Consider the following 27,989-nt stretch of genomic DNA (forward strand, 5'->3'; position numbering starts at 1 on the left):
CCTGCAGATGACACAGGCCAAGAAAAACACACAGCTTTCCCAGAATGCTCTGCAGAAACATTTATTCATGTAAACAGAACTGGACTACGTACAGTATAACATAACAAAAACACTAATACCAACAAATACAGTTAAACAATATCTTCATATAAGTCTGTAATCAGGCTCCAGCTACAGTACTAAACACGCCTACATAGTTTGTTTATCTTTTTTTTTTTTACTTTTAAGGCAAGATGACTATCCATCATATTGACCTCCCATGGAAACACAAACATACACACTGCAAGTTACTCTACACTCTAGACCTAGACTAACAGGAAAACCCAAAGAGACATTCACATTTAGATGTACTGTTCTCCTTCATTAATATACTTGATTTCCAGCACCATTGCCAAGTCTATCATGAAAGGAAATAGGTGCAATGTTGTGATGTAGCTAATAGAATTTTGAATAAAATGTTGTGACATTTAATGTGACTTAGCTAATTAAAGATCATGTGAATGTTGTAAGTGGCAAATGAAAGATCAATGAAATGTGTGAAACTGTATTTCTTCACCAGTGGGTGGTTCGTTTGGAGAAGCACAGCTGACTACTTTCCAATCACTTCTACAGCCATGTAATAACTGGGCCCTTTCTTTCCATACAGACAGTAGGGTACATACAAAAATGTATCATATTTTCTATTCACTTGCAAAGTTACAAGAATTGTATGCTGTTTTATACTGTGTCTGTACATTTATTTATGTGTCTGTACATTTACCTGTATTTTTGGTTTGGGAATACTCCTGAAGGTAATATGTAAGCTTGCAGTTATATGAAACACAGCTGCCTTAGCTAGATTTACTGTTTATAACAAGGCGAATGAATAGCTTTCATCTCCGTACCATCAATGGTAGCTTCATATTTTAATGAATAAATAGCTTTGTACGTTGGATGATTGATTTCACACTTTCCATATGGATAAGACTGGTAGCACAATACAGTTGTCATACTCCATCTCACATGAGATGGTAACATCTGATATGAATAACTCCTGTCCTGTGGTATCCACAGCAATAGTACTTCCATTCTTGATGGCCCATCAGCTCATCTGTAAGTGAATGTGTCTTTAGTCCTCCCTCTCATTGGCACTCTGTTTGGGAGGCATTGTACACTATACACAGGCACCAGCCAGTAAATGTAACACAACTTCTTACACACACACATAAAGAACACAGGCTAAACAGAAACGGGTGTGGTTAATCATCATCATTACCTGGCCACCATGCCATTTCTCTCTGCATTGTTTGTCTGAAATGTGGACTATGGATGAGGCCAAAAGCTGACATTATCGTTCTTATTTTTATTCGTTGCAGAAATGTAGGAAACACACTCAGAATGCTACCTGGCATTTGGCAGAACCACCATGAAATGTAGTGTTTGTGGAATGGGTACAATTCAAATACTGAAATCTTCTACAAGACTGCAGCAGACTTCTAGCTCAAAGGCACTGGTGATTCCAGGTCGGATCTCTAATGTGTCGGTAAACATGGTAGCAGGCATTTACAGTGGCATTTCCTAATACTCTCTCCTAGCTCACACACTGCTGAAGATAACCTGAGAGAGGAGGGCGAGAAACGATCTCAGAGAGTGATTTTGATAAACTCACTGCAGCAGGTGGAGGTAAATAGCCCAGGGCCAATCTGCTCTGGGTTTGCTGTGTATTCAGTGGTAATGGGGTGATCAGAGTGACTAGTGTTCATGAAGCAGCCAAAATGAATCTCACTTCTGAGTCATCATAATAGTGGTAAAAGAGAAAGGGGAATATAGCTTAGAGGAGATGTTTATTCTAACACCCACCCTCCTAGTTTCCCTCTTGTTTCAACCATCAAGACAGGAGTACAAGCATGGTCAATATCACTTATGTGCCTGGTTCACTCTCACTCACTTACTGTTCTCTTTAACACTCAATCACTCACTCTCGTATTTTCCCTAAAAGCAACATAATCAACCCCTTATTCACTCCGTTCCTACTTTGCTCCCTTGTTAAGGTTGCCATAGAACACAATGAACAATGACGAGGCTGCAGATAGGTCTTAGCATCTCTTAACATCATTTGTTCAGCAACACAATGCTCATCATAATACTGGATAGTGAATGGCACTTTAGCTGATGGGCAACTTTGACAACCAGTGTCTTATGAGTTTCCATATGTCTTTCAAACATCTTACATAACAAAAGACAACAGACCTACACACAAGCACACAAACATACACTCACATACTGTACAAAGGTTTGAGTTCACGGTGCGTAGTTCGGGTTGTGGATACATCTGTTATGGAACTAATCCCCCGCTCCACCTCCTTCCTTTGAGGTGTCCAGGCCAGTTGTGGTGCCGTACCTGGGCCTACTGGATGAAAGGCATGCGCTCCTTGTTGTCACTGTCCCCTTCATGTTCCTCCTCCTCCTCACCAGCCTCACTGGTCTCTGTGCTGTCACTGGCCATCTACACAGAATACAGAACACACTGTAATTTATCCAAATACAGAATAGAGTACCAATACACAACATGTACGGTATAAACTGTATCTATAAGAAAACATCCAAAGACAAGGAACAAAGGATACAGATATTAAAGTATCTGTCCAGTGTTCCAGATTTGTTATGAAATATTACCTACAATTAATTACAATATGAATTAATAGATTACTAATACAAAATATATATAATTAAGGATGTTAAAAAGCTAATTTCTCTGTGTCCCTGCTTGGCGTTTCAGAAACAACACTGGCATACACTTGGATATTCAAATTAGTTCCCATGCGGAGGCACTGGGGCAGACTTCCTGAGCCTGGCTGCACTAAGTCAAATAGTATGGATGGATTCAGGATTTGGAAATACACAATAAAACGACTAGGGCACTTTACTATAACAGCAATAAATGAATAAATGCACACTGATTATTGCACAATTATGAGTCGTTTCTGTCCTTTGCTTTGTCATTATATTCCTAATATTTATGTTGTTTGCAACCTAAATAACGTTAGCTAGCTAGGTAAGCTAACTAGCTACTGCTACCTTTGTTAGACAACAGCAGCTAACTAGGTTTCCCCTTGACCTAAAACTTTAAGCTGCAAACCACAGGATTTAAAATTGAAGTAGGTAGTGAGATGGTGGTGTGGAGGATCTGCTTTGACTTGCTTTCTTGTTGGTTAGCCAGCTGGCTTATTTAGCATTGATAGCGAACCTTAGCATGCTAGCTAACGTTAGCATGCTAACATTAGCTAACTGCTTCTAAACAGTCAGCAGGCCAACTCTTACTAACCTAGGGTGACTACAAGTCCCGGATTGTGCGGGACAGTCCAGCAGTTTGGCCCTTTTTCCCCACATCCATACAATTATGTTCTGCATTTTATTAACAAATTCAAACACCACTTTTAGACTTTTTTTTATTTGTCCCGTATTTCAGTCAGACATTTCAACCTGTCTCTTTTCGCTTCTGAAAAAAAAATGAATATCATAAGAATGTGGTAGCCTACTGGTGATGTTTAAACACTTCTCCAATCAGTGCTGAGATCTGATATTCTGCAAAGCGCAAGACGAGATGTAGACTAATGTCATAGGCTTATTGTCAACCAATCATATTTCTCAAATCCTTTCGGGCTAAATTCCAGCTAAACTTGGAGAAGACAGTTAGGCCTAACAATATAATTTTTTTACAGGGACAGTGCACATTAATCAACGTTTCAGTAAAAGTGCCGGTTTTAGCCAGCCGGCTAATTTTCAACCGCAGTCCCTGGGCAGGTTATTAAAAACAATTACAATATAGACAATAGCAACATAGAACAAGCAAGACATAGCAACATAGGACAAGCAAGACATAGCATACAGACAGAGCAACATAGGACAAGCAAGACGTAGCATACAGACAGAGCAGCATTTTCAAAAAGCATGCTACTGATAAAGAACTACAAAAGTAAGTAAATAACCGTATTAGACTGAAAGATGTAATTTCGTCAAACTTGTGAGGCTCTCCATGCTCATTAGTTGCACAATAAACATATTTGCTGCTACTTCACTAAATCCGATTTTAACGTCTCCCTTCCTAGCTATTTGACCTTCCATGAGACCACCAAAAATATTTCCTTGGCCAAATATTCCCATATTTTCATAAAACAGCCACACATGTAGTCTCTCATTTCTGCATCACCAAATCTTTCGAAAGGCGTAGGCTAGGTGCGCTTCAATTACTTATTTGGTCAACGGACTGCAGGGGTGTAGTGCTGCCATTACCCTGCTACTTCTCACAATGGTGCTCATTTAGTAATGTTAGATCAAAGCTGAATCAATGTCTTAGAAGATCACATAATGATTCATTCTCACTGCACAGACGTCCATTCATTTAATTGAAATGACGTGGAAACAACGTTCATTCAATCAGTGTGTGCCAGTGGATTAGTATTCTACATAACAAAACCAAATATAATAGCATAGTATAACATTACGGTTACACCAAAAATACCACTTAATTTCTTATGAGATTTTAGGATGGTAAGCTGAATAGTCCCCCAAAATTATCAACGACCAAAACTCAATGGCGCCAGAATGTGCTATGATTGAAAAAATTAAAATACAGAAAGGCTATGAAGTTTAACACCATCTTTTCTAATTTGCCCATGAAATTCACGAAGATCTAAATACATATTACCATGAAACTATTTGAGATCAAATGATCGGCATGCAGACGCAGTTTGGACATTTCACTGGTAAAATGTGAAGAATTATCATTAATTTATGACAGTGATGATGCCATGGCCTATTTTGAAATGAGGGATGCCTAACTTGGTGTTTGAGGGTATTAAAAATATAAATGTTTCTTGAGACAATATGTGTGGCCATAGGTAGATGTTGCAATTGGAGGATGCATTTTATGCATATTCTATAATGATATTCAATAGGCTACATCTGGGTGGGATGGGGACGTGCTGCTAAATGTTTTTATTCATGAAGGCAACTGTCTCGCGAATGTCCCGCAAAATCATCCTGTTGTCCAACATTTGGGTATTTTAATTGTGGTCTACCTATACAAACCACATAATTTGAAATAGAAGTGACAGGTGAGATAGTTGTTGCATAGGCGTTGTCCTTTTTTGCTAACACCAGCTGTGGATTGCTCGGCGTGCTAGCTATCTTGCTTGTGTGCAGTGAGTGTGCATTACTGAGCACGTGCCTCCCATTATCTCAAGAATGATCCTTCACCCCACTGGAGAATAAAAACAAAAAAGGCAAAAGCTGCTGGACCAATCACATATGGCCCAAGCAAATTTCAAGCATTACATTTTTTTATTTTTTATTAATTAAATAAAAATACAATTAAAAGAGTTTGAGATGGGGTTTTACTGGACAGTTACTTTTAAAGTATCAACATTGAATCAACATTTTGTCAACGCTGCTCAGGCTTTTGTTTCTTATGTTTGCTGCTCCAAATGGGGACGCTGACATTCACGGGTCACTATAGAAACCAGTGCCATTGGAAGATATCATATTCATTGTTATCAGACTCAGTTTTATCTAGGAACCTCAAACCTAACCATGTGTTGATTTGGCCAAGAGTTTTCCAGGGATAAATTGCTCACTGTGGTGAGTCATGATGCTATTTAATAATTTCCATTTTCCTCAAGGATTTTCAAACTGGTTGAATGCATGTGCAATTTTAGACCACTTATTAATAACTTGTTTAAAAAAAAAAAAAAGATCAGGGTTGTGTACTTACCAAAGGAGTGGGAGACTTCTCCACATCCAGGATTAGCTTTCCTATGTTGCCTCTGTCGTGGATCCTCTGCATGGCTTCTTTTACCTGGGGTACAAACACAATAACCAATCAGACAAAATACTGACTGTCACATAAAATCAATGTCAGTAATAACAATATATACCATATAGTTTAGACATTCGATCCCCCAAAATACAGCTTGTGATTTTGTTTGGGAGCTGTATGTGACCTTCTGAATAGAGTGTATGCAGTTTTAGGCACTGCACATTAGGTGGCAGTGGTGACACAGCAAGCCCATGAAAAACATAGCAACAGAGTGTGACGCATGTGCACAGAGGAGTATGTGCACAGAGGAGTAGACGTTGCAATCAAGGTGATAAGGGTTTGCATTTCTCGTCACAACAACTTCAAAACTACATTTAACAGCATCTTCCATCCAAACTCTTATAATAGGAGCCAGCTAAAAATCACATTCTTAAATCACAGTCCACAGAACTGAACGCTATTATGCCGTGCAAATAGCCTGACTAACAACAGAGTGTTTAAAAAAAACGTATAGGTGCAGTGAAATGTGTTGTTTTACAGGGTGCAATCTTTATACACAGCCCAACAAATTACAGCCAACAACCACAACTAATTGGTGTTCAGATTCCAAACTCAACCAATCATACGACCAGTGTCAGTACATACTCTCATTTAGAATGATCAGAGTGTTATTATTTGAGTGGAACAGTTGCTACATGTGCTAAGCTGAGGGCCATGTTTTAAAGTGTTACTGCCTGTTCATTCAGCTGGGTGGAAGTGAGAGGTCAAACATTCCACTTCTCAGACAGACAGTAACTTGAAGCACACACCGGTTCTCTCTCTCAAATAAATCAGTGCAGGTCACTGTATAATCATTCAGTCAGTCATCAGAGCCAGCTAACATTTAACACAGCCAGGATGTGCACAAAGCATGACGATCATCACACCATTTCACAGGACTGAAAAAAATCTGTGTCATTTCTAGAATACTGTAATTTGTATATTGCGTGACGTGGTCTGGTGGCTTTTCTGAATTGATATACATGGCCGGAGAAGATTAGCATCCGTCCTTCATCTAGCCAGACTCAGTCAATATCCAAACCCTCCGTCAGAGCTCATGACATTTACAGATGATTGGAACTGCTCCCCGCCCGCCTAGAAAAAAAAGGTGCTGCAAGTGTATTCCTCCTAATTCTAAGGAGGTCAACCCTGCCACACCAATACTTTTCATCACACCATTTCACAGTATGACATATAGCATGATGAGATGACCTATAACGATTACCTCCTCGAAGTCAATGCCACTGGAGACCACTTTAGGGCTGCCCTTCCAAGTATTCTTACCTTACTGTCAGACTCCATTTTAAAGTTGCATCTCTGCCTCTATACTCTTTGTTCTATGTGGTGACGTTTCACCAATCCCAATGTTTCAGTGCTCAAAGCACACCACTCCCCATGCTCCCCATCACCTGTTGCTACGTACAGCAGAGAAGGGATAGCTGAGACCAGTCTGCCCTGATGCATCTCAGGGATATTGCCTCTATGCTCAGTGTGATTACTGCAGAATGAATCCATTTACAGCAGTCCATGGCCTGGCGAGCACAATAAAACGCATCACTGAGAGAGTAGTTCAAAATATATCTTTCAAGGCACTGTGCATTTTCAAAGTCATATCCGTATAATGGAGCAATTGTCTTTGAATGTTTTGAAAGGAAGACATTTAGAGTCATGAGTAGGAACCCATTACATTATTGTAATATCTTTAGCATGGAAATGTATCAGTGGTAACATTTCTACAATGATTCCGAAATCCATTGAGCACATATTGTGTTTTCCCTGATTGTGTGTTGTTTCATTCCCCTCGGGGTTAGATAGATCTCTAATTTCCTTTAATTCATCCCTGGTCATTTCTAATGGCAATAGTGTTTGCATTACCAGAAACCCACTTGAGAACACAATTAGGAAAATGAGTGTAACATGAACAATCCTGCAGTTAAATATGGGGAGATGCACTAGAATGCTCTGTTATGCTGTAACTCAACATGATGCACTCTGCAATGGAAAACATGAGTCACATGGCTCTACAGTGTGACCATTTTACTTGCATATGTACCTAACTATATTGCTGTGTGACCTGGAATTTTAATATAGGAGCACCAGTGCTCTTAAAATAAAATCACCCAGATGATAATTGTTGCAATGATTTCTTCACTGTACCGCAGGCCCTGGGTGCCACGGAGTATACGCTTGCATCATTACTACAAAGAAAACTGCTTGTTACCTCAAATATTTTTAATTGTGCTCTTAAATTTCACGTGCTCCCTGTAAAAATGGTCAGCGTAGAGCCTTGAGTCACATCCCTCCCTGTAGGTAAACAATTATCAGCATGTGAATAATTATCATTCATAATGTTCACCATAAATCTAATACATGCTTACTAACTCAGCCACACAGAATATCCCAGTGTACAATAGCTTGTTAAAAATGAGTTTTCAATGACCATTGACTCAAAGTGGAGACTGGCTGCTTTAGTAGTGGCAGCTGTGAGCCACTCCAACCTGATGGGTGGTGGGTTGTGGAATTAGATCTAATCCCCATGTTATTTCTCCTACAACGCCAACAGGATTTACCAGACTTGAATAGCACCGATGTTTGAAGTTGGAACAATAACTATTTTATTTTCTTTCAAGACTAAAAAGTGATATAATCTAAAATGTATTTGAATGAGACCATTTTATCCAGTTTGAATGGCAAATATTTTTTGCCTTGGGATATCCAAGTGGCGTGCTATCCAGACAGTAACTAGTAGGTACACCATGAGAAAACCATTTCTACCAGGTAGGTGCACCAATCCCTTTCCATACATAAATGATGATGTTAGTAAATAAATTATGTTATGGGGAAAAAGTGGGATCATAAATACAGCCTTGTGAGGTCATACAGTTACTGTGATTCAGTGGATCCCTCCATTTCTGACAAATATTGCCTCAGCATTTTCCTACAAGCCACTGCAAACAGAGTACTTTCAATGTGAGACAGTTGTGTTGGTTTGGACGGCTGTGACACCTTACTACCACATGGTTAATCCATCCCCCACCTCATCTCCACCCCCCATCTCTTAATCTTTAGGTTCCTTTGTTAAAGAAGATTCTAGATTTAAGGCGTCTGCATGCTTCCCATCCGAAACAGTTTGGAACAGTTTGTCCATATATTATGACAACATTTTGTGATGTTTTTGTTCGGCAAGGTTTTTTTTGCATGTTTGTGCACACAAAAAATATCTTGAGGCAAGCCGAAGTCGGTAGCCGAAGTCTACGCCCCTGTGTCGATGATTGGTCAACATTAGGGATTCTTGAATGACAACAAACAGTTAATTGATGAGAGACAAATCTGTTTCATGCAAATTTATTCACCTGAGATATACTGAACATAACATCTTATTTGGCAAAAACATTAAAAATAATGTATATTTTGAGGAAGTGGCTACGGCGTCTCAAGATGGACAAACAGTAGTATTGACAATTTTTTTCTAATTTTTCAAGCAAAGGTCTTTTAATGGAGTATGCAAGCACACTCGTTCATTTCGCATGTGGAAGGCTTAAGGGCATTGAGTCTTTTCATGGGCTGAGGAGGGTGGAAGGAACTCAAGCATGAAACCAGAACAACATAATCCAGACTGTGAACCAGCAGTCTGTGCCAGTGTTTGTTCCTGTGTTCAAAGCCATTATCAGAGTTACTGCATTGGAAATGATGTATACTATAAAGTCATTCAATAACTGTGCTGGAAGGTAGAGGGGTTTCATGGAAAAGGGTAATGTGATTACTCTCTGATCTCGCTCATTAAAACTCATGGGGATCAAACATAATCACTACATGGGAATAGTTCAACCCCTCAGAGATGTTGACCGTGGATGGCCTATATCACTGTTCTCATTACCATGGTACACACAGACAATGTACCTCTTTGTCTGGATCCCATTGTTTCCAAAACATTCTTTAGTTAAAATAAATGACATAGCCTAAAGCAGAAGCAGGTCAGGGACTGTTAATGTGATGTTAATTAACAATGATGGAGAATTGTGGCTGGTTGGAGAGTCGGTAGGGGGTAAATTGTGAAGCAGGCACATATCTGAGGACCAGCAAGGAGGCTCCGCCATGCTTTATCCATGGTGAACCCCTACTGTACTCCCTGTCTAGATCCCGATTACACCCTAATTGGCCAAGACACTCCAAGTTAGACAGGCAATGCTACATGGGTATCCAGGCAACCTTTCCTTCATTCCATTCTGAAGACACACCCTCCACCCAGGCGAGAACCGTTTTCCAGGCTCAGCATTTACACTAACCAACGCCCCCTGAATTCTCATCCCACGCACACAAGCAACGGGAGTCTTTTCCCCTGGCTCACCACCCCACTTCCCTTTAATGAGGCTCTTCATGGGCTGTGGATCCAGAGAATACCCTGCATTTCACGCCAACCTCACTGACAGCAGAGCACAGGGTTCCCAGGAAAAATACAAAACATCTCATAAACACACCTTTCCCTTTCCCTTTCTCTCTCTCTCTCTCTCTCTCTCTCTCGCTCATACAAAGCTGAAACTCACATGCAGCACGATATCCTCCCAAGACAACGTCACGGAGAGCTCCATAGGCAGCTACAGTATCTGTCCTCCCACAACTGTTGACAATTGCACAACTCATTTCACCAACAAACCACAAAAATAACTTCAGAATGGAAAATTTACGGAAAAGCTTCTGCTTACACAACCAGGTATGGCTGCATCCCGGTAGTATCCCTGCGATGTTAAACAGTCATATCTTGGAATTCCTTTCTGAGACCATGCCAGAAGTAGCATTGTGATGTGTCGTACTGGTGAGTGCCAAGCCTATGAGGATCAGAAGGCCCTTTCCGAAAAAGCATTGTCAGGCTTGATAAATTACTTAACATTCGTTATCAGGCATCTGTAATCTGAATGTTAGCAGAGAGCGGTCCTCCCAGATGAATGTGGGCAGCTGGTTAATGAACAGATCCTCCTCCCACAGCAGGAAAAGGCAACGGCATCCCACACTAGCCTCACACAGGAGATCGATCTCTAGGCACACAGCTACTGTCACAACTTCTAATAGATTCTAACATTAACAAGACCCCAAAAGACAGGAAAGGCAGAAATTCTGAAGAAGATGATTACATTGTCAGTCATATTATAGCTGGTTCAGGCGGAGGTGTGTAATGGGAATTTGAATGTGCTTATAACTAATTCCTGTGTTCTATTCATGTGCTGTTATATAAACCAATGTCTGTGTTCATGCAAGTGGTTGACTGAACAAATCCTCCTCTTATCAGTAACTTCAATTTGGCAGTACGCCCAGACTTTGTTTTGAGAACGAACAAACAATATCTCAGTTAAGGTCTCAGCTTAGAGAAGAGAAACCTTGTGAGGTGTTGGTCTGTCACATGTTATGAAACAGCATTGGTCGGTCCCATGAATGAAACAAAACGATAATGATTAATTAATTATGCTAAATCATGCAAATATAACTTGTCTGTGTATAGCCGTACATAAGACAACTGCTGGGACTGCCCAGGAAGAGCTTCTGACAGACATGTGTTCTATGGTGCATTGAGTTGGTTGGAACCTCTCCAGCACGCTGACAATAAACAATGATTAATTTAAGATTGACTTTGAGTGTCCCTGTGTAAGAATTTTTCCACGACAGATGTTTGTAGCATAGGAAATTGCTTGAGAGCAAGAGAGGTAACCAAAGCCATAGCATCAATAGACCTGTGTTACAAAAGCTTTATAACAGAACATATTTTGTCACCACGCAAAAAAGACCTCCCTTTGTGCCACCAAATAACAGAATCTTGTCACCATGTGAGCTAGAGTGAATCTAAAATCTGAAAAGGAAAATGCTAACATGGAGAAGATTAAACTGGATGTGGGTTCCCAAGACCTTCAATGTGTTTATGGTGGCCAGTGTGGCCAAGTTCTTTTCAGATCATTGTCCCACAACAACAAAAGTAGGTTTTCATTGAATTTGGCAACACTGCTGTTCTATGGTGTGCTAGTAAGAGGGCAAAGCATATGTTCCTTTTAAAATACAGTGCCTTCAGAAAGTACTCATACCCCTTGACTTACTCCACATGTTCTTGTTATAGCCTGAATTCAAAAAGGATTCAATTGCATTTTTTTCACACCCATCTACACACAATAACCCATAATGACAAAGTGAAAACATGGTTTTAGAAATATATACTACCGTTCAAAAGTTTGAGTTCACTTAGAAACGTCCTTGATTTTAATCAGAACAACAGTATTCAGCTGTGCTAACATAATTACAAAAGGGTTTTCTAATGATCAATTAGCCTTTTAAAATGATAAACTTGGATTAGCTAACACAACGTGCCATTGGAGCACAGGAGTGATGGTTGCTGATAATGGGCCTCTGTACGCCTATGTAGATATTCCATAAAGTCTACCATTTCCAGCAACAAAAGTAATTTACAACATTAACAAGGTCTACACTGTATTTCTGATCAATTTGATGTTATTTCAATAGACAAAAAAAAGCTTTTCTTTCAAAAACAAGGACATTTCTAAGTTAGCCCAAACTTTTGTGTATATATATTTTTTTAAATATCTAATTTACATAAGTATTCACACCACTGAGTAAATATATGTTAGAATCACCTTTGGCAGCGTTTACAGCTGTGAGTCTTTCTGGGTAAATCTCTAAGAACTTTGCACAACTGGATTGTACCATTTTTGACGACTATTCTTTTTTTTTCGAAATCTTCAAGCTCTGTCAAATTGGTTGTTAATCATTTCTAGACAAGTAACTCTGCCACTCAGGAACATTCACTGTCTTCTTGGTAAGCAACTCCAGTGTATATTTGGCCTTGTGTTTTAGGTTATTGTCCTGCTGGAAGGTGAATTAATCTCCCAGTGTCTGGTGGAAAGTAGACTGAAGCAGGTTTTCCTCTAGGATTGTGCCTGTGCTTAGCTCCATTGAGTGTATTTTGTATCCTGAAAAGCTCCCCAATCCTTAATGATTACAAGCATACCCACAACATGATGCAGCCACCACTACTAAACATTTAGAAAAACATAATTCCACTTTGATATTAATAGGTATTGTGTGTAGATCAGTGACACAAATTCTCAATTTAATCCATTTTAAACTCAGGATGTAACAATTCATTTTTTTAAAGTCAAGGGGTGTAAATACTTCCTGCAAGTGCATATGAAAAAGATAGTACAGTACTGAGTGGGAAAGCTAAGTTTGTCTTTTTGAAAATGTACTAATAGTCTTCAAATTGGGATGTTGTCAGCAGAAATAAAGAGATCCCATCTAAAAATGTCTACCACATCTGTGGATTGGAAATACCCAAAGGCCTGCTAATAGCCACAAAAAATAGAAGTGCATTATCACAAGTGGCATTTCAGACTTCTTAATGGAGCAAAAGAGAAACTGTCATTATTCTGGAAATTCTGATGTGCTATTATTATAGTTAGAAAATTCACAAGCTCCCGTCGATCACCTGAAGGAAACACGGTGTGCTGTGATGGACACATGTTGAGATATCTTGACTTGACACATTTAACAATGCAGAGGAAAATAGTCCACTCAGTCAAGTGATACAGAAATTCATATTTCCAATGCTGTGCATATAAGGAAAAAAGTTACATTATTAAAAAAGATTTAATCAAAGTGAATAGGGTTTAGGAATCACAGTGGTATTATCTAGTTATTTACAGCCGTTTACATGCTGTTCAATTCATCTCTGCAAATCAGTTGGACTGCACACTGATGAATAACATTAATGTCTATCATTTCACATGTTTATGAACAATTCACCAATACGAGTCAGCCATCCATTTTCCTCCATGTAGTACAGATGAACAGATAACAGTAAACAACCTTTTCTGGGGGCTTCAGTTCCTTTGGGCACATTCAGCTTACTGCCTACTACGAGAGGAGAGGACTGTGTTCATCATGCTGTCTTACACAGGCCAGGTTTGCCAGGTGTGAGGTCATTAAATCAACAAGCGTAGCTAAGGCCAAGATTTAAGAGCCTTCATTTACATGATAGTGGTAATAGAAAGGTGCAAGAGCCAGAGCAAACATGGGGTGGATGACAAAAGCCATTTGAATCACTGGAATAAACAGGAATGATCAGACCATGTGGTGGAATCAGTAGCTAACAATGATAACAACCCATAATACATGCCTGTCTTAGCACGGCTCATTTCAGTGTGTCAGAGAGCCCACATGCTGCTGATAGATTTCACAGTCCTACAGGTCACTGGTCAGTGAAAATGTCTCTAGGGTGTCATAACAGGTTGTGGCAGCCTGGTCACTCTCTTCCCACCCCCACGTTCGGAGAGATCCCTGGCTACACTCCGGCCTGTTTATCAATGCAGGGCCTTGGTTCCTATGGCAACAGTGCCAAGCTTGGCTCAGCCGGGGAGGTAACGCTAGATCTGGTGTGGCCAAACCGAGAGCTGTGCCGTGATATACAACCACGTAATACTAATGCTGTAGCTCAGTTAGTGACACGAGACAGCTGAGCAGGAGTCCACTGGGCAACAAGTAGCGACAGAAAAGGTGCTGTGTTGAGAATACTTCTCGGCTGTAGGATAGGATACAGATAGGATACAGACGACAGCATTAAAGCAATGAAAGTGTGGTTCAAGCTTGTATTACACAAGATGTAGGTGCCAACTCAGCAGACTTTAACCATGACAGTCTCATTAATGAGAAATCAAAACATATTTCCAGGACAAGGTGGACTAGTGAATCTACTGAGGCTTGGGTTATCTGTGCCTGGCTACGGTGGTAGAACATCCTGAGTAATGCCAGTGTCAGTAATGGCCTTCTGCCTGATAGGCTGGTGAGGGGAAAACACTGCTGGTGCTGAGTTTTAACAAGTGCTGTCTGAGAGGACCATAAATCAGATTGTCCAGAGCTGCCTTGCCTGCCTCCTGCCAATGCCAGATCTGAGGCATCAGGGAGCAGAGTGGAACAGCCAGGCTGGTTGGGAGGGAGAGCTCTGCAACAACAGTAAACAACTGTCCGAAAACAACCGATATGCATTCAGGTGTCAGGTCACTGACAATTCCTAGGCAACAGACAAATAGATGTGGCCCAAGGTAAAAATGGGTTCTTCCCTGAGTGAGCAGCACAGCATAAAGCATACTAGAGTTGTGTTTCTGGAGTTGTGTTCATTTCCTGGAGTGCTGTGAAAGACTGACTGGTTTGGAGGAGCAGGATACAGCTGGTTGATGTGCATCTCTAGGGGGAGCTTTGTGCATTCTCCGGCTGCATTCCTCTAATAGCCCCCTCAACTTTATTATGGACCTCTCCAGGACATCACTTGACTCACAGGCACAGGAGAGAATTGTCTCTGTGATGCCCAGGGCGTTCAGAAATAGTTTGTAGTAATTGAAATCTGTGGCTTCAAAGCCACTCTTCAAAGCAGAGGGAAAAAAAAAGCCTTTCTCCAAGACAAAAGCCTTATAGGTAAACTTGACTTTCATTGTGCAAACCCGTTTGATATATTGCTTTGCAAAACAAATCCAAGTCTAGAGACATTAAGAGGCTGTGGAGAACAAAATGATATCCCCTGGTCAGGACGTCACGGGGAGATGGTGCATGAGTTCCCTCATTACCTTCTGTTCCACAGTAGTCGAGGACCATACCAAACAATCACAGCGAGGCCCCTGGCCACACTGGTGTTGAATGATGACTGTTGCTGTCATAGAAAGTATCCAGATAATCATCTTCAGCTCAGGGGGTTAAATGGCATCCAGAAAGCATGGCCACAACACAGGTAATAAGATTCACATTGCTTGGAGAAGACATGGCCAACTCATCTATTTCCCCCTCTGGGTCTGGTATTGTTTCCAAGCAGAACAGTAGGATCATAAACAAGGATGACTATTAGGGCTGAGCTTTAGTGTGAGCGATGCTGTGAAATGTTACAACACTGAAGCCTCCTTCAAACCTCTCACTCTCACAACACTATCCTCCACTATCCCTTGCTTTCTCATTAACCTTCACTAATTTATCTCTCTCTCTCAGCCCTTACATTCTCTCACCCTCTTCTGCAGTACCAGCTGCAGTCTCCTCAAGATTAGCAGAGTAGTTTTGCTCCAGGCAGTGAGGAGTCTGCAGACGTATCAGTCAGGTGATACAGACCACGTAGCTAGTATGTTATTACATCTTATGATGAGTATGGAGCAGCAGGTACTAATCTCCCTGACTTTCTAAATTACACTTTTCCATGCTGTGACGGCATAAGGCAGAACACACCTTCACATCCAAAACATGACTCTCTGTGTGGTGGAGGCTTCCAGATAGAGAACATGTGTTCTGAAGAGCCCTCTTGGGGGATGTGAACAGCAGAGATGAATAAGAACCATGTCTGGGGAATGGTGGTTCTGCATTCAGGTGACAGAGCTCAATTCATCACACATCACATTATGTCTCCTGATGGAAAGGGACCATATGGATACAGAAGGTCAGTCATGTCTCTCTGACCAACTCAGGCCTGCACTATTGTTGCACACGAGGAGTAATATCATTGTCAACAGTATTACAAGTACATGCAGTCCCCAGAGTAAAATGATTGTAGGTTTAGTCAACACTCTGAAAGCCCGTAAGTCAATAATGTTTCTAATGGACAGAACTAAGAAAGGGAAGCCTTTTAGAAAAGTCAATTTATCAACTCAAAGTAGCTGACATGCTAGGATAGCATTTATTCCACTGACTGTCATTATTTGTTTATTTCAAGTTTATTCGGATGACTGATTTCGAAGACAGTGACCTCACGACAAATATTTTGATAATTATTTCCAAATAAAAAATCTTGATTGGAAAAAAATTATAACTTATTACAGTATGTCATATAAGTGTGATACATCTGTAATTAGGGATTTAAATTCCTCAATCACTTTCTTTCCTACTCTGGTATGAGCATTTAAAGGTGCCAACCACCCTGGCATGACTTTGCAGAATGCTGTGGATGGATCAACTTCCGAAACCATGACAACCATGCAGGAATAGTGGGGAGTCAGTCTGTCACTTTCCCACCTCAACACCTGATAGGATCAAAAGGAAAAACAATAAACCAAGCAAACAAGGATCTTAACTGAACAAAAGTATTGGTCCAAAGTTTCATGAGCTGAAATTAAAGATCTCAGAAATGTTCCATATGCACAAAAAGCTTATTTCTCTGAAATGTTGTGGACAAATTTGTTTACATTCCTGTTATTGAGCATTTTCCTCTTGCCAAGATAATCCATCCACCTGACAGGTGTGGCATATAAAGAAGCTGATTAAACAGCATGATCATTACAAAGGTGCACCTTGTGCTGGGGACACGAAAAGACCACACTAAAATGTGCAGTTTTGTCACAACACAATGCCACAGATGTCTCAAGCTTTGAGGGAGTTTACAATTGGCATGCTGACTGCAGGAATGTCCACCAGAGCAGTTGCCAGAGAATTTAATGTTGCCCTACCATAAGCCACAATGTCATTTTAGAGTATTTGGCAGTACGTCCAACTGGCCTCACAACTGCAGGTCACGTGTAACCACGCCAACCCAGGACCTTCAAGGGTGCGTACTCAGCCCCCTCCTGTACTCCCTCTTCACCCATGACTGCGTAGCCATGCACTCCTCCAACTCAATCATCAAGTTTGCAGATGACTCAACAGTAGTGGGCTTGATTACCAACAACGACGAGACAGCCTCCAGGGAGGAGGTGAGGGCACTCGGAGTGTGGTGTCAGGAAAACAACCTCTCACTCAATGTCAACAAAACAAAGGAGATGATCTTGGACTTCAGGAAGCAGCAAAGGGAGCACCCCCCTATCCACATTGAAGGGACAGCAGTGGAGAAAGTGGAGAGTTTTAAGTTCCTTGGCGTACACATCACAGACAAACTGAAATGGTCCACTCACACAGACGTAAGGTGGTGGTGAAGAAGAAGCAATCACTGGCCACTTTAAAGCTAATCACTGGCCACTTTAAAAAATTGATCACTGGTCACTTTATACAATGCACTCTAAATAATGCCACTTTAATAATGTTTACATATACTGTATTTTATACCATCTATTGCACCTTGCCTATGCAGGTGAATGGTTGAATGTTTGAAGGGGTATAGGACTATAAAGAGTTTGGGAACCACTGGTCTAGTGCACACAACCACAACTTTACTTCCGCTTTTAACCCATCCCCTCTGAATCAGAGAGGTCGGCTCTGTGACTTGAACTGGCCACCTGACCAACACAATGTAATTCAATTCAATTACATGACACACTGTATCTCCTTGACTGTTTCTACTCAAATAACAACATGTTAGCCTTACCAGAGAAACTATTCACATTTCCTGGAATGGATAAATGAAATGTACAATAGTGTTTCAGACATTCGATAGGAAGGACAGAAATAATTCAATTTGTCTATACATTTTTTCACTTGAAACAGATATATATATATATACTGTATATGTGTATAAAGAAATATAACTGAGTGTAAACATCAGTAATATGAATGGAGAGGAAAAGCCTTTCACTGTTCTATCAGCAGGGGATCTTGTGAATAATTAAACCACCAATCATCTACCTCATAGCAGCAGGAGTGTTGTCTCAATAAATGAATCTATGACCCTCTGTGCTGAGCTGCCTGCTAACCACTAGCAGCTCCACTATCAAGTTCACAGAAATAGCAGAATGTGTGAAACACCCAAATGTCACATTTGTGGTTCTTTACAAACAGAGTTGGTGACGGTGTAGAAACAGAAAGAGGAAAACAGACACCCAGAGAGATGCACTGGCAGAGATGGAGAGATTGATGTATGGAATTCATGTGGGCGTGAATGTGAACGTCACATAACTGCAGCCATCAAAACAAGCAACCGGTCTCAACGGCCCACCTGCCATCTGCGGGCCGAACCAATGTCCACTAACAGCGGAACAGTGACAAACAACAGATGACACTCCATCCAAGATGTTTCCATACCACCTTCTCTAAAACTTTCCTACTACCCATCTGTGTTTCCTTAGTGACCGTGTGGATCATTCCCAGATTGGCTGTATAGTAGACCTGCCAGTCAAAGACATCATGCCAGATGTGTTCAGGGAAATGTCCCTGCCCACCAGCTGTCCACTTACCTCCTCCAGTGCCCACAGGGAGTCCACCACAGGTTTGATCTTCTTCTGGTTGTAGAGGGAGAAGAGTTTCTCCACCACCGTTTTCACCTGCCCACACCTGCCCTGCTTGAACAGGAGGTTGAGCAGCGAGAATCCAGCAATGACCTTGTTCTCCTCGTAGAGTTTAATAGGGTTCACCTTCTCAACCTGCCACCACTGGGGAGTCAAACCAGAGACACACACATCACTTACCCCAATAATGAATTTGTGTTTCATTGTAAGTAATGAATCCCCGATAAAAATTAAAACAGACTGTTCCATTCTGTAAACTCAGTGAGAGACTCAGCATTTCTGACTCACAGATTTTGCAAGGCTGAAGAAACTCTTTGTTTCCCCGGTCACCATGTTTGATGAGCCTGAAAACACAAAAACAAAGGCACAAGCTTATAGAGAGAGACAGGGTGGCGATGTTAACTGTTGGGCTGAAGTGATGGGTGAACCGTAAAGAGCCGTGAGGTGAAGAGGGGTTATTGTGGGGGAGGAGTGGTTGCCTCCTTTTGACCTGGCACAGTAAATGAACCCTGTTCACCGTCATACCATTAATTGATTCATGCCGCACTAGTGTTACAACTCCACGACTGTCATACTGTCCAGATTGACTATTGAGTAGATGGAGGGATATTACCGATAAATAATAGGACCATCTGTATTCTAAGTGTCCTTAGACAAGGTGAAAGAGCTTGAGCCTAGATCTTACAAGAAACGTAAAAAATATTTGTGGTCTAAGCTATGTCATAGGAAACAGTGCCTTCAGAAAGTATTCACACCTATTGACTTTTTCCACATTTTGTTGTGTTTTAGCCTGAATTTAAAATAGATTAAATTGCGATTTTTCGTACCCAATAACGTCAAAGCCATTTTTGTATTTTTTTTAATGAAAAGCTGAAATGGTCTTGAGTCAACAAGTATTCAACCCCTTTGTTATGGCAAGCCTATACAAGTTCAGGAGTAAAAATGTGCTTAACAAGTCAAACACACCATATATACAAAAGTATATGGACACCCCTTCAAATTAGTGGATTCAGCTATTTCAGCCACACAGGTGTATAAAATCGAGCACACAGACATATTTTTTTTTAAATTATAAAAAAATTAAATAATTTAACCTTTATTTTACTAGGCAAGTCAGTTAAGAACAAATTCTTATTTTCAATGACAGCCTAGGAACAGTGGGTTAACTGCCTGTTCAGGGGCAGAACGACAGATTTGTACCTTGTCGGTTCGGGGATTCGAACTTGCAACCTTTCGGTTACTAGTCCAACGCTCTAACCACTAGGCTACCCTGCCGCCCCAGGCATGCAATCTCCATAGACAAACAACACAGTCCTGCCCTGCTAGAGCTGTCCCGGTCATCTGTAAGTGCTGTTATTGTGAAGTGGAAACGTCTAGGAGGAACAACGGCTCAGCAGCGAAGTGGTAGGCCACACAAGCTCACAGAACGGGGCCGCTGAGTGCTGAAGTGCGTAGCGCGTAAAAATCGTCTGTCCTCGGTTGCAATACTCACTACGGAGTTCCAAAATGCCTCTGGTAGCAACATCGGCACAAGAACTGTTCGTCAGGAGCTTCATGAAATGGGTTTCCATGGACTAGCAGCCGCAGACAAGCCTAAGATCACCACGCGCAATGTCAAGCGTCGGCTGGAGTGGTGTAAAGCTCACCGCCATTGGACTCTGGAGCAGTGGAAATGCATTCTCTGGAGTGATGAAGCGCACTTTACCATCTTGCCTTCCGACGGACAAATCTGAGTTTGGGGGATGCCAGGAGAATGCTACCTGCTCGAATGCATAGTCCCAACTGTAAAGTTTGGTGGATGAGGAATAATGGTCTGGGGCTATTTTTCATGGTTCAGGCTAGGCTCCTTAGATACAGTTAAGGGAAATCTTAGCATTACAGCGTACATTCTAGATTATTCTATGCTTCCAACTTTGTGGCAACAGTTTGGGGATAGACCTTTCCTATTTCAGCATGACAATGCCCCTGTGCACAAAGCGAAGTCCATACAGACTGCGAGCCAGGCCTAATTGCCCAACATCCGTGCCCGACCTCATTAATGCTCTTTTGGCTGAACGGAAGCAAGTCCCCACAGCAATGTTCCAACATCTAGTGGAAAGCTTTCCCAGAAGAGTGGACGCTGTTATAGCAGCAAAGGGGGGATCAACTCCATATTAATGCTCATGACTTTGGAATGAGATGTCCGACTAGCAGGTGTCCACATACTTTTGGTCAAGTAGTGTAAGTAGTTGCATGGACTCTGGGTGCATAAATAGTTTTTAACATGAATTTTGAATTACTACATCTCTGTAACCCACACATACAATTATATGTAAGGTCCCTCAGTCGAGCAGTGCATTTGAAATACAGATTCAATTACAAAGACCAGGGAGGTTTCCAATGCCTTGCAAAGAAGGGCACCTATTTGTAGATGGGTAAAAAATAAAATAAAAAGTAGACATTGAATATCCCTTTGAGCATGGTGAAGTTATTAATCACACTTTGGATGGTGTGTCAATACACCCAGTCACTACACACATACAGGTGTCCTTTCTAACTCAGTTGCCGGAGAGGAAGGAAACCGTTCAGGGATTTCACCACGAGGCCAATAGTGACTTTAAAACAGTTACAGAGTTTAATGGCTGTAATAGGAAAAAACTGAGGATTGATCAACAACATTGTAGTTACTCTACAATACTAAGAAGGAATCTTGAACAGAACTATTCAAAAATATGCATCCAGTTTGCAACAAGACACTAAAGTAATAATGCAAAAAATGTGGTAAAGTAATTAACTTTTTGTCCTGAATACAAAGTATTATGTTTGGGGCAAATCCAATACAACACATTACCGAGTACTACTCTCCATATTTTCAAGCATAGTGGTGGCTGCATCAAGTTATGGGTATGCTTGTAATCATTAAGGACTGGGGAGTTTTTCAGAATACAGAATACATAGAGAGAATGGAGCTAAGCTAAGAATGGAGCTGAGCTAAGCACAGGCAAATCCTACAGTAAAACCTTGTTCCACCAGACACTGGGAGATGAATTCACCTTGCAGCAGGACAACAATATAAAACACAAGGCCAAATCTATACTGAAGTTGCTTACCAAGAAAACAGTGTATGTTTCTGAGTGGCAAGTTACCGTTTTGACTTAAATCTGCTATAAAATCTATGGGAAGTCTTGTAATGATCAACAACTCATTTTTGAAAAGAATAAATGGGCAAATATTGTACAATCCAGGTTTGCAGAAAGACTCACAGTTGTAATTGCTGCCAAATGTTTTACATTTTTAAAATGTAACTAGGCAAGTCAGTTAAGAACAAATTCTTAATAACAATGACAGCCTACTAGGGAACAGTGGGTTAACTGCCTTGTTCAGGGGCAGACCGACAGATTTTTACCTTGTCAGCTCAGGGATTCGATCTAGCAACCTTTCGGTTACTGGCCCAACGCTATAACCACTAGGCTACCTGCCGCTACATGTATTGACTCAGGAGTGTGAATACTTAAGTAAATGAGATATTTCTGTATTTAATTTTGAATAAATTTGCTAATATTTCTAAAAACATGTTTTCACTTTGTCATTGTGGGGTATTGTGTGAAGATGAGTGAGATTGGTTTAGTTATTTAATCCATTTTGAATTCAGGCTGTAAAACAACAGATATGGAATAAGTCAAGGGGTGTGAATACTTATTGAAGGCAGTGTATATATACAGTATAGCACAAGTACAATGGTGCCTAACCTATTTACAATACCTGTCAGTAAGTTTGAAATCTTCTAAATTAAAAATGTCACTCAAGATACTTCATCATTCACAGGCTAACACCACATCATATCTCAAGAGTCTTATGTGCGATACTGGTGGCACAATGTAGCAAATTTATGAGTAGCATCCTGATAGGACACCAACCGTAGAGGATGTAGGTTCCCAGAGGCCTCAGCAGACCGAGGCCTTTACCAGTGTTCTCCCCAGACAGACAGTCCAGGACGATGTCCACTCCCTCTGGAGAGATCCTACCAAATACAAGAAATTCAATTAACGAGAATCAACACGTTCCTCATTTACAGACAGCCTTCATCAGACGCCTATCAATCTATTAGTCATTCAATGTTTAGTTCAGATTTCAATAGTTACATTTATATATTTTTTGCAAATACTAAACAATCCACTTTATTGACAATTCGATCAGCCCTTTGTTCCATCAGATTCCACTCTTGATTTCAAGTGATACAGTATTAAAAGCATTGGACAGGTTAACCATCAGTGCGATTTTTCGTGGCATGACAGAAAGAATGAGAGGCATGTTCTGATCAAGGGGTCCTATAGCCTTCCTTTCTGCCTGGTGGTCTGACCGCCTGCTTGGCTAAACTGCTCGGCGGTCTTATGATGCTCATGGCCTTGCATATTATAAAAGGAGCGACTTAAGACCTATTTAATTTTGCTTTTCTCTTGATCCTGAGAGGAATGTGGGGCCACGGAGATGAAAGGCTTATAATCTGCCTCTCCCTCTGATATGGCTGTATTTACTACCATTGTGATATGCAGGCAGACAGTATTCTCCCTCTGATATGGCTGTATTTACTACCATTGTGATATGCAGGCAGACAGTATTCTCCCTCTGATAGGGCTGTATTTACTACCATTGTGATATGCAGGCAGACAGTATTCTCCCTCTGATATGGCTGTATTTACTACCATTGTGATATGCAGGCAGACAGTATTCTCCCTCTGATAGGGGTGTATTTACTACCATTGTGATATGCAGGCAGACAGTATTCTCCCTCTGATAGGGCTGTATTTACTACCATTGTGATATGCAGGCAGACAGTATTCTCCCTCTGATATGGCTGTATTTACTACCATTGTGATATGCAGGCAGACAGTATTCTCCCTCTGATATGGCTGTATTTACTACCATTGTGATATGCAGGCAGACAGTATTCTCCCTCTGATATGGCTGTATTTACTACCATTGTGATATGCAGGCAGACAGTATTCTCCCTCTGATATGGCTGTATTTACTACCATTGTGATATGCAGGCAGACAGTATTCTCCCTCTGTCAATAAGTACTGAGGGGGAACCAGGGATTAGGCTCCTTAAGAAAGGAACTCAAGAGGAAAGCTTGGTTGAATGTATGCATTTCTAAAGCACTTCAGAATAAATTCAGAATGTGATTATCAGATGGACATGCTTTAAGCCTCCTGACTGCATGACTCACCTCCAAAACACTATTCCTATTAGACAGTACACATGAAGTTGGCCTTGGCATAGAGGGTTCTTTTCTGATGGTCTCCTATTGAGGTGGCAGCACCCCTATGGATTGCAGTGATTGCCAATCAAACAAGATAATTAGCGATGGGAGACTAAATCCATACAGTTACATATCGGGATATTATTTTTGAACGATATATCGTATCGTTATGACAATATCGCAATATTATTTTTGCGCTAGTTGTCTGTACCTACACTAAAACACCAGTATTTTTCCTCTCAACTTCCTTTTCCTCCCATCTTCTTTTTAAATAGGGAGCCAATTTGTTTTCAGCACTTTTATTTCCATGACTGATCAAAACTAATTTTCTCATGGCTCTCACTTGTCCCTCTGCAGCAGACATATGGTGAGTAATATGTTTGGAACAGACAAGACAACGACATGCAGTGTCATCTGAATGGGCATAGTATTTATGAGGCATCAGGGCGCTTTCCTGATTGGCCCAGCTGTTCCACGTCCCCAGCAGACAGCCTGTTGCAGGTTGCCTTCAGAGAACCTCTGAGCACTCTGCCCCACACACTGCCGTTGCTCTCGGAGACGAGCTGCGTGTTGCCATAGGGACCGCAGCCACACACGTCCAAATATGGCATCGACTAACATCTGCATCCTCCCTGAGCTCTACATGCTCTGTGTTCTACGTTATCACATTATCATTTCATATGTACATATCAAATTGCACATTATAAACCGAAAGAGATTATTAGTAATTATGTGAAATTATGTCTAAACATATTTTAATAAACCTGTAAGATCCAATGAAATTACACATTTGCTAACAAATTAGTCTTATTCATAAAAAATTGTGTAGAACAATTACCTCTGCAGCTCTATGTTTAGAAGAAAGATTTTATCCCAATAATTGCTATTGTAGAACAAAAAACAAACCTTACTTTTTAACTTCTTGTACATAATCAGCATTTCTGTCGAAGAGGTGGGTCACAGAGTCTTTGATGGCTTCATGTTTGAAAGATGAGGCCGTTCCAAACACGGTGACGCTGGGTATAGTGGAGCACAGCTGAGCCACAGCTTGACCCTGAAAAAAAACACACAATCCCAGTCAGACTCTCCAAGACACAGACACAATTACACAAGGCCAATCCAGACAATGACATTTCCACAGCTTTACCAACCATAATCCATATTTGATATGAAAAATAATTATAATAATTATTCTCATCCTGTTCTAATCATTCAACACACTAGGTAAAGACAGTAAATGTTTTATTTTCCATCTCTACTACAGTATGGTACTACATGTGTGAATTAAACAACAGAGTTATACCCCATTGTGTGCATCAGTCTGAAATCTGAGCAGTCACTCTACTGTATGTTGACACACTGTAAGAGGTTGTTCATGAATTACAGTCTGTAGGAGCATCTCTAGAGTAGAGTTACATCTCTAGTTATGTTTAATTATTACAGCTGGGAATCACTAACAGTGCTTTCGCTAAAGGGAAATGTGCTACATGAGCCTGATAATTCAATGTCTTGTAAAAAAATGTTTTACATTTGAAGAGTCTGTATGCATATATACTGTAACCAGCACAGCCCAGACACTCTAACATCTTTCCTAGATGTCGTTTTCTCAGCCACATCTCACCATCATCTTCAATCATGAATAGACCATTATGTAAAACAGCATCTGAGCTGTCTGATAATAGCCACAGGCTGTTACCCTCAAGAGCCACCAGAGATACACACCTTGGCGGTATCTATAGTAACATCACTGATATCATTTTCAGATGCTGTGTTTTTCTTTCCACCTCCTTTCGGGAGTTGACTTACCACACCCCCTCCTGCTGAGTGGACCAATACTGACATCCCCTCTCGGAGATTGGCAACCTCAAACAGCATCATGTAGGCAGCCACGAAGTTCATGGAGAAGGCCGCTGCCTCAGGAAATGTCATATCATCAGGCATGTTATAGACGTAATCTAGCGGTGTGCAAACCACCTCTGCCCAGGCGTTGTAATTTACAAAAGCCATAACCCGGTCTCCTATCTGGAGAGAGGAAAGGGTAAGCTATAAAATATGATAAATGCAGATTTGAGAGGTGACATGGTTACAGGTTTGTTTTAGAAATGCAACAAACCTCACATGCTACTCTGACCAATGCATTTCAAAATATCAACATTAACCATTTCAAACTGGAACACAAATCAATCATTTGGGAGGTAAAAATGCAAAGTGAGATCAATATAGTTGTGCTACTAATCCATGACATAATATCTGTGACATACTGTGATCTGGATTCACTGACCTCGAATCCCTTGGTGTTTCCTCCCATCGCCTCAACTATTCCAGAACATTCAAATCCAGGGACAAGTGGAGTTTTCGGAGGATTGTCAATATTACCTTGACGCACCATAAGATCCAGGAAGTTCAAGCCACTGCAACAGTAAACGTCTCATTGATATAAACCTCACAATCAAGCAAAGTTATTTATTTTTAACTTAGGTGATTGGAGAAGACACAATGCATGATGGACATTTTCACTATTCGATAAATGTTACTTAGACTTAAAATGTGTTACTAAATAAAAGCCTTAGCAGTCAGAAATTCATAACACAAACTGTTTGACATCTACAAACCCATGCTTGAATTCCAGACTATTAAAACTGGCTACAGTTCCAAGGCCATGGTGATTCACATGCACTGAACAATGAATAGCCAATCTGTGATAGAGCATATCTGTAACAGGCTCTCCCTCTTACGAAAAAATGGCATGCCACTTGTTGAAAGTATAGTTTATGTGTATTTATTATGGATTTCAATATTATCAATAAAACAATATGGTTGGGCTAAAGACAATTATTCAATCCCTCAACAGAATATCCTTACTAAATGCCAAGTAGCCTATCATAAGAGAATAGAGCACAAATACCACAACTGTAGGACTTTGTATGAGCCAGTTGTAAAGAGAAAATCAATTTCAACTGGCTTGAGGTATTTACAGTAACTATTCCTCCTTCTGCCATTGCCAATAAAAACTGATTAAGATTATCAGTCAAGAACAAGCCAAGGAAAAAAAAAAAAATCTAGCCAAATTGTAATTCATTCCAACATTTCAGGTGTTTTTGCTTTTCATTTGCATGATTGGTCCACAGACAGTCCTTTTAATAATCTACAACAAACAGTGAAACATCAGAGGGCATGTGGCTTCATGAATGCAATGAGTCCTTTTCTCGTGTCACTTTTACAAACTAAACAGGTCGAGTTGAACCTACTTTAATTCAAGATTTATTCATGGCTCGCCCATACTGAATCAGAATCTGCAACATGTTGTTGTGAATGTGGTAACTTCGCATCACTGATATTTTAAGATCATTTAGGCAGGCATCAATGTAACAATGAATCAACAGTTTAATATGCAACGTTTACCATGCTTTGACGCGAATTTTCACTTCTCCCTCCTGTGGCTCAGGCATCGCCTTCTTGGTTACCCGGAGTTTGTTGAGACCCCCGAAACCGGAAAGTATTACGGCTCGCATTTCTTTGGTATCTCCTGCAGATACTAAATGTTCTGTTTCTTTTGCTCCATTCTTCTCTATCATGTGCTCAGTTTCCTCTGTCATCTCCGTTCCTTCTTTAGCCATGTCGGTGGGCTTCATGGGGCTGGAAGGGGATGCTCGAGCTTGTAACTGGTCCTTCCCTCCTTCCAAGTTCAGAATGCGCAGTATGAGCCGAATCAGTTCTCTTTTGGAAGAGGGAGAGGCT

General features: G+C 40.7%; 1 protein-coding gene across 1 annotated transcript; it reads right to left on the reverse strand.

The window, feature by feature from the left end:
• Window positions 1-45: 45 nt before the first annotated feature.
• Window positions 46-27,979, reverse strand: LOC109895408 (synaptic vesicle membrane protein VAT-1 homolog-like). The gene is made up of 9 exons (XM_020489066.2): window positions 27,654-27,979; window positions 26,533-26,662; window positions 26,058-26,273; window positions 25,163-25,305; window positions 22,908-23,011; window positions 19,300-19,355; window positions 18,961-19,155; window positions 5,753-5,836; window positions 46-2,485 (listed from the first exon to the last, which is right to left on the reverse strand). The coding sequence occupies exons 1-9, from the start codon at window positions 27,881-27,883 to the stop codon at window positions 2,387-2,389; spliced, it is 1,257 nt and encodes a 418-aa protein (XP_020344655.1). The 5' UTR covers window positions 27,884-27,979; the 3' UTR covers window positions 46-2,386.
• Between the last annotated feature and the right edge of the window lie 10 nt (window positions 27,980-27,989).

This window comes from Oncorhynchus kisutch, linkage group LG8 (assembly GCF_002021735.2).
Source record: "Oncorhynchus kisutch isolate 150728-3 linkage group LG8, Okis_V2, whole genome shotgun sequence".
NCBI lineage: Eukaryota > Metazoa > Chordata > Actinopteri > Salmoniformes > Salmonidae > Oncorhynchus > Oncorhynchus kisutch.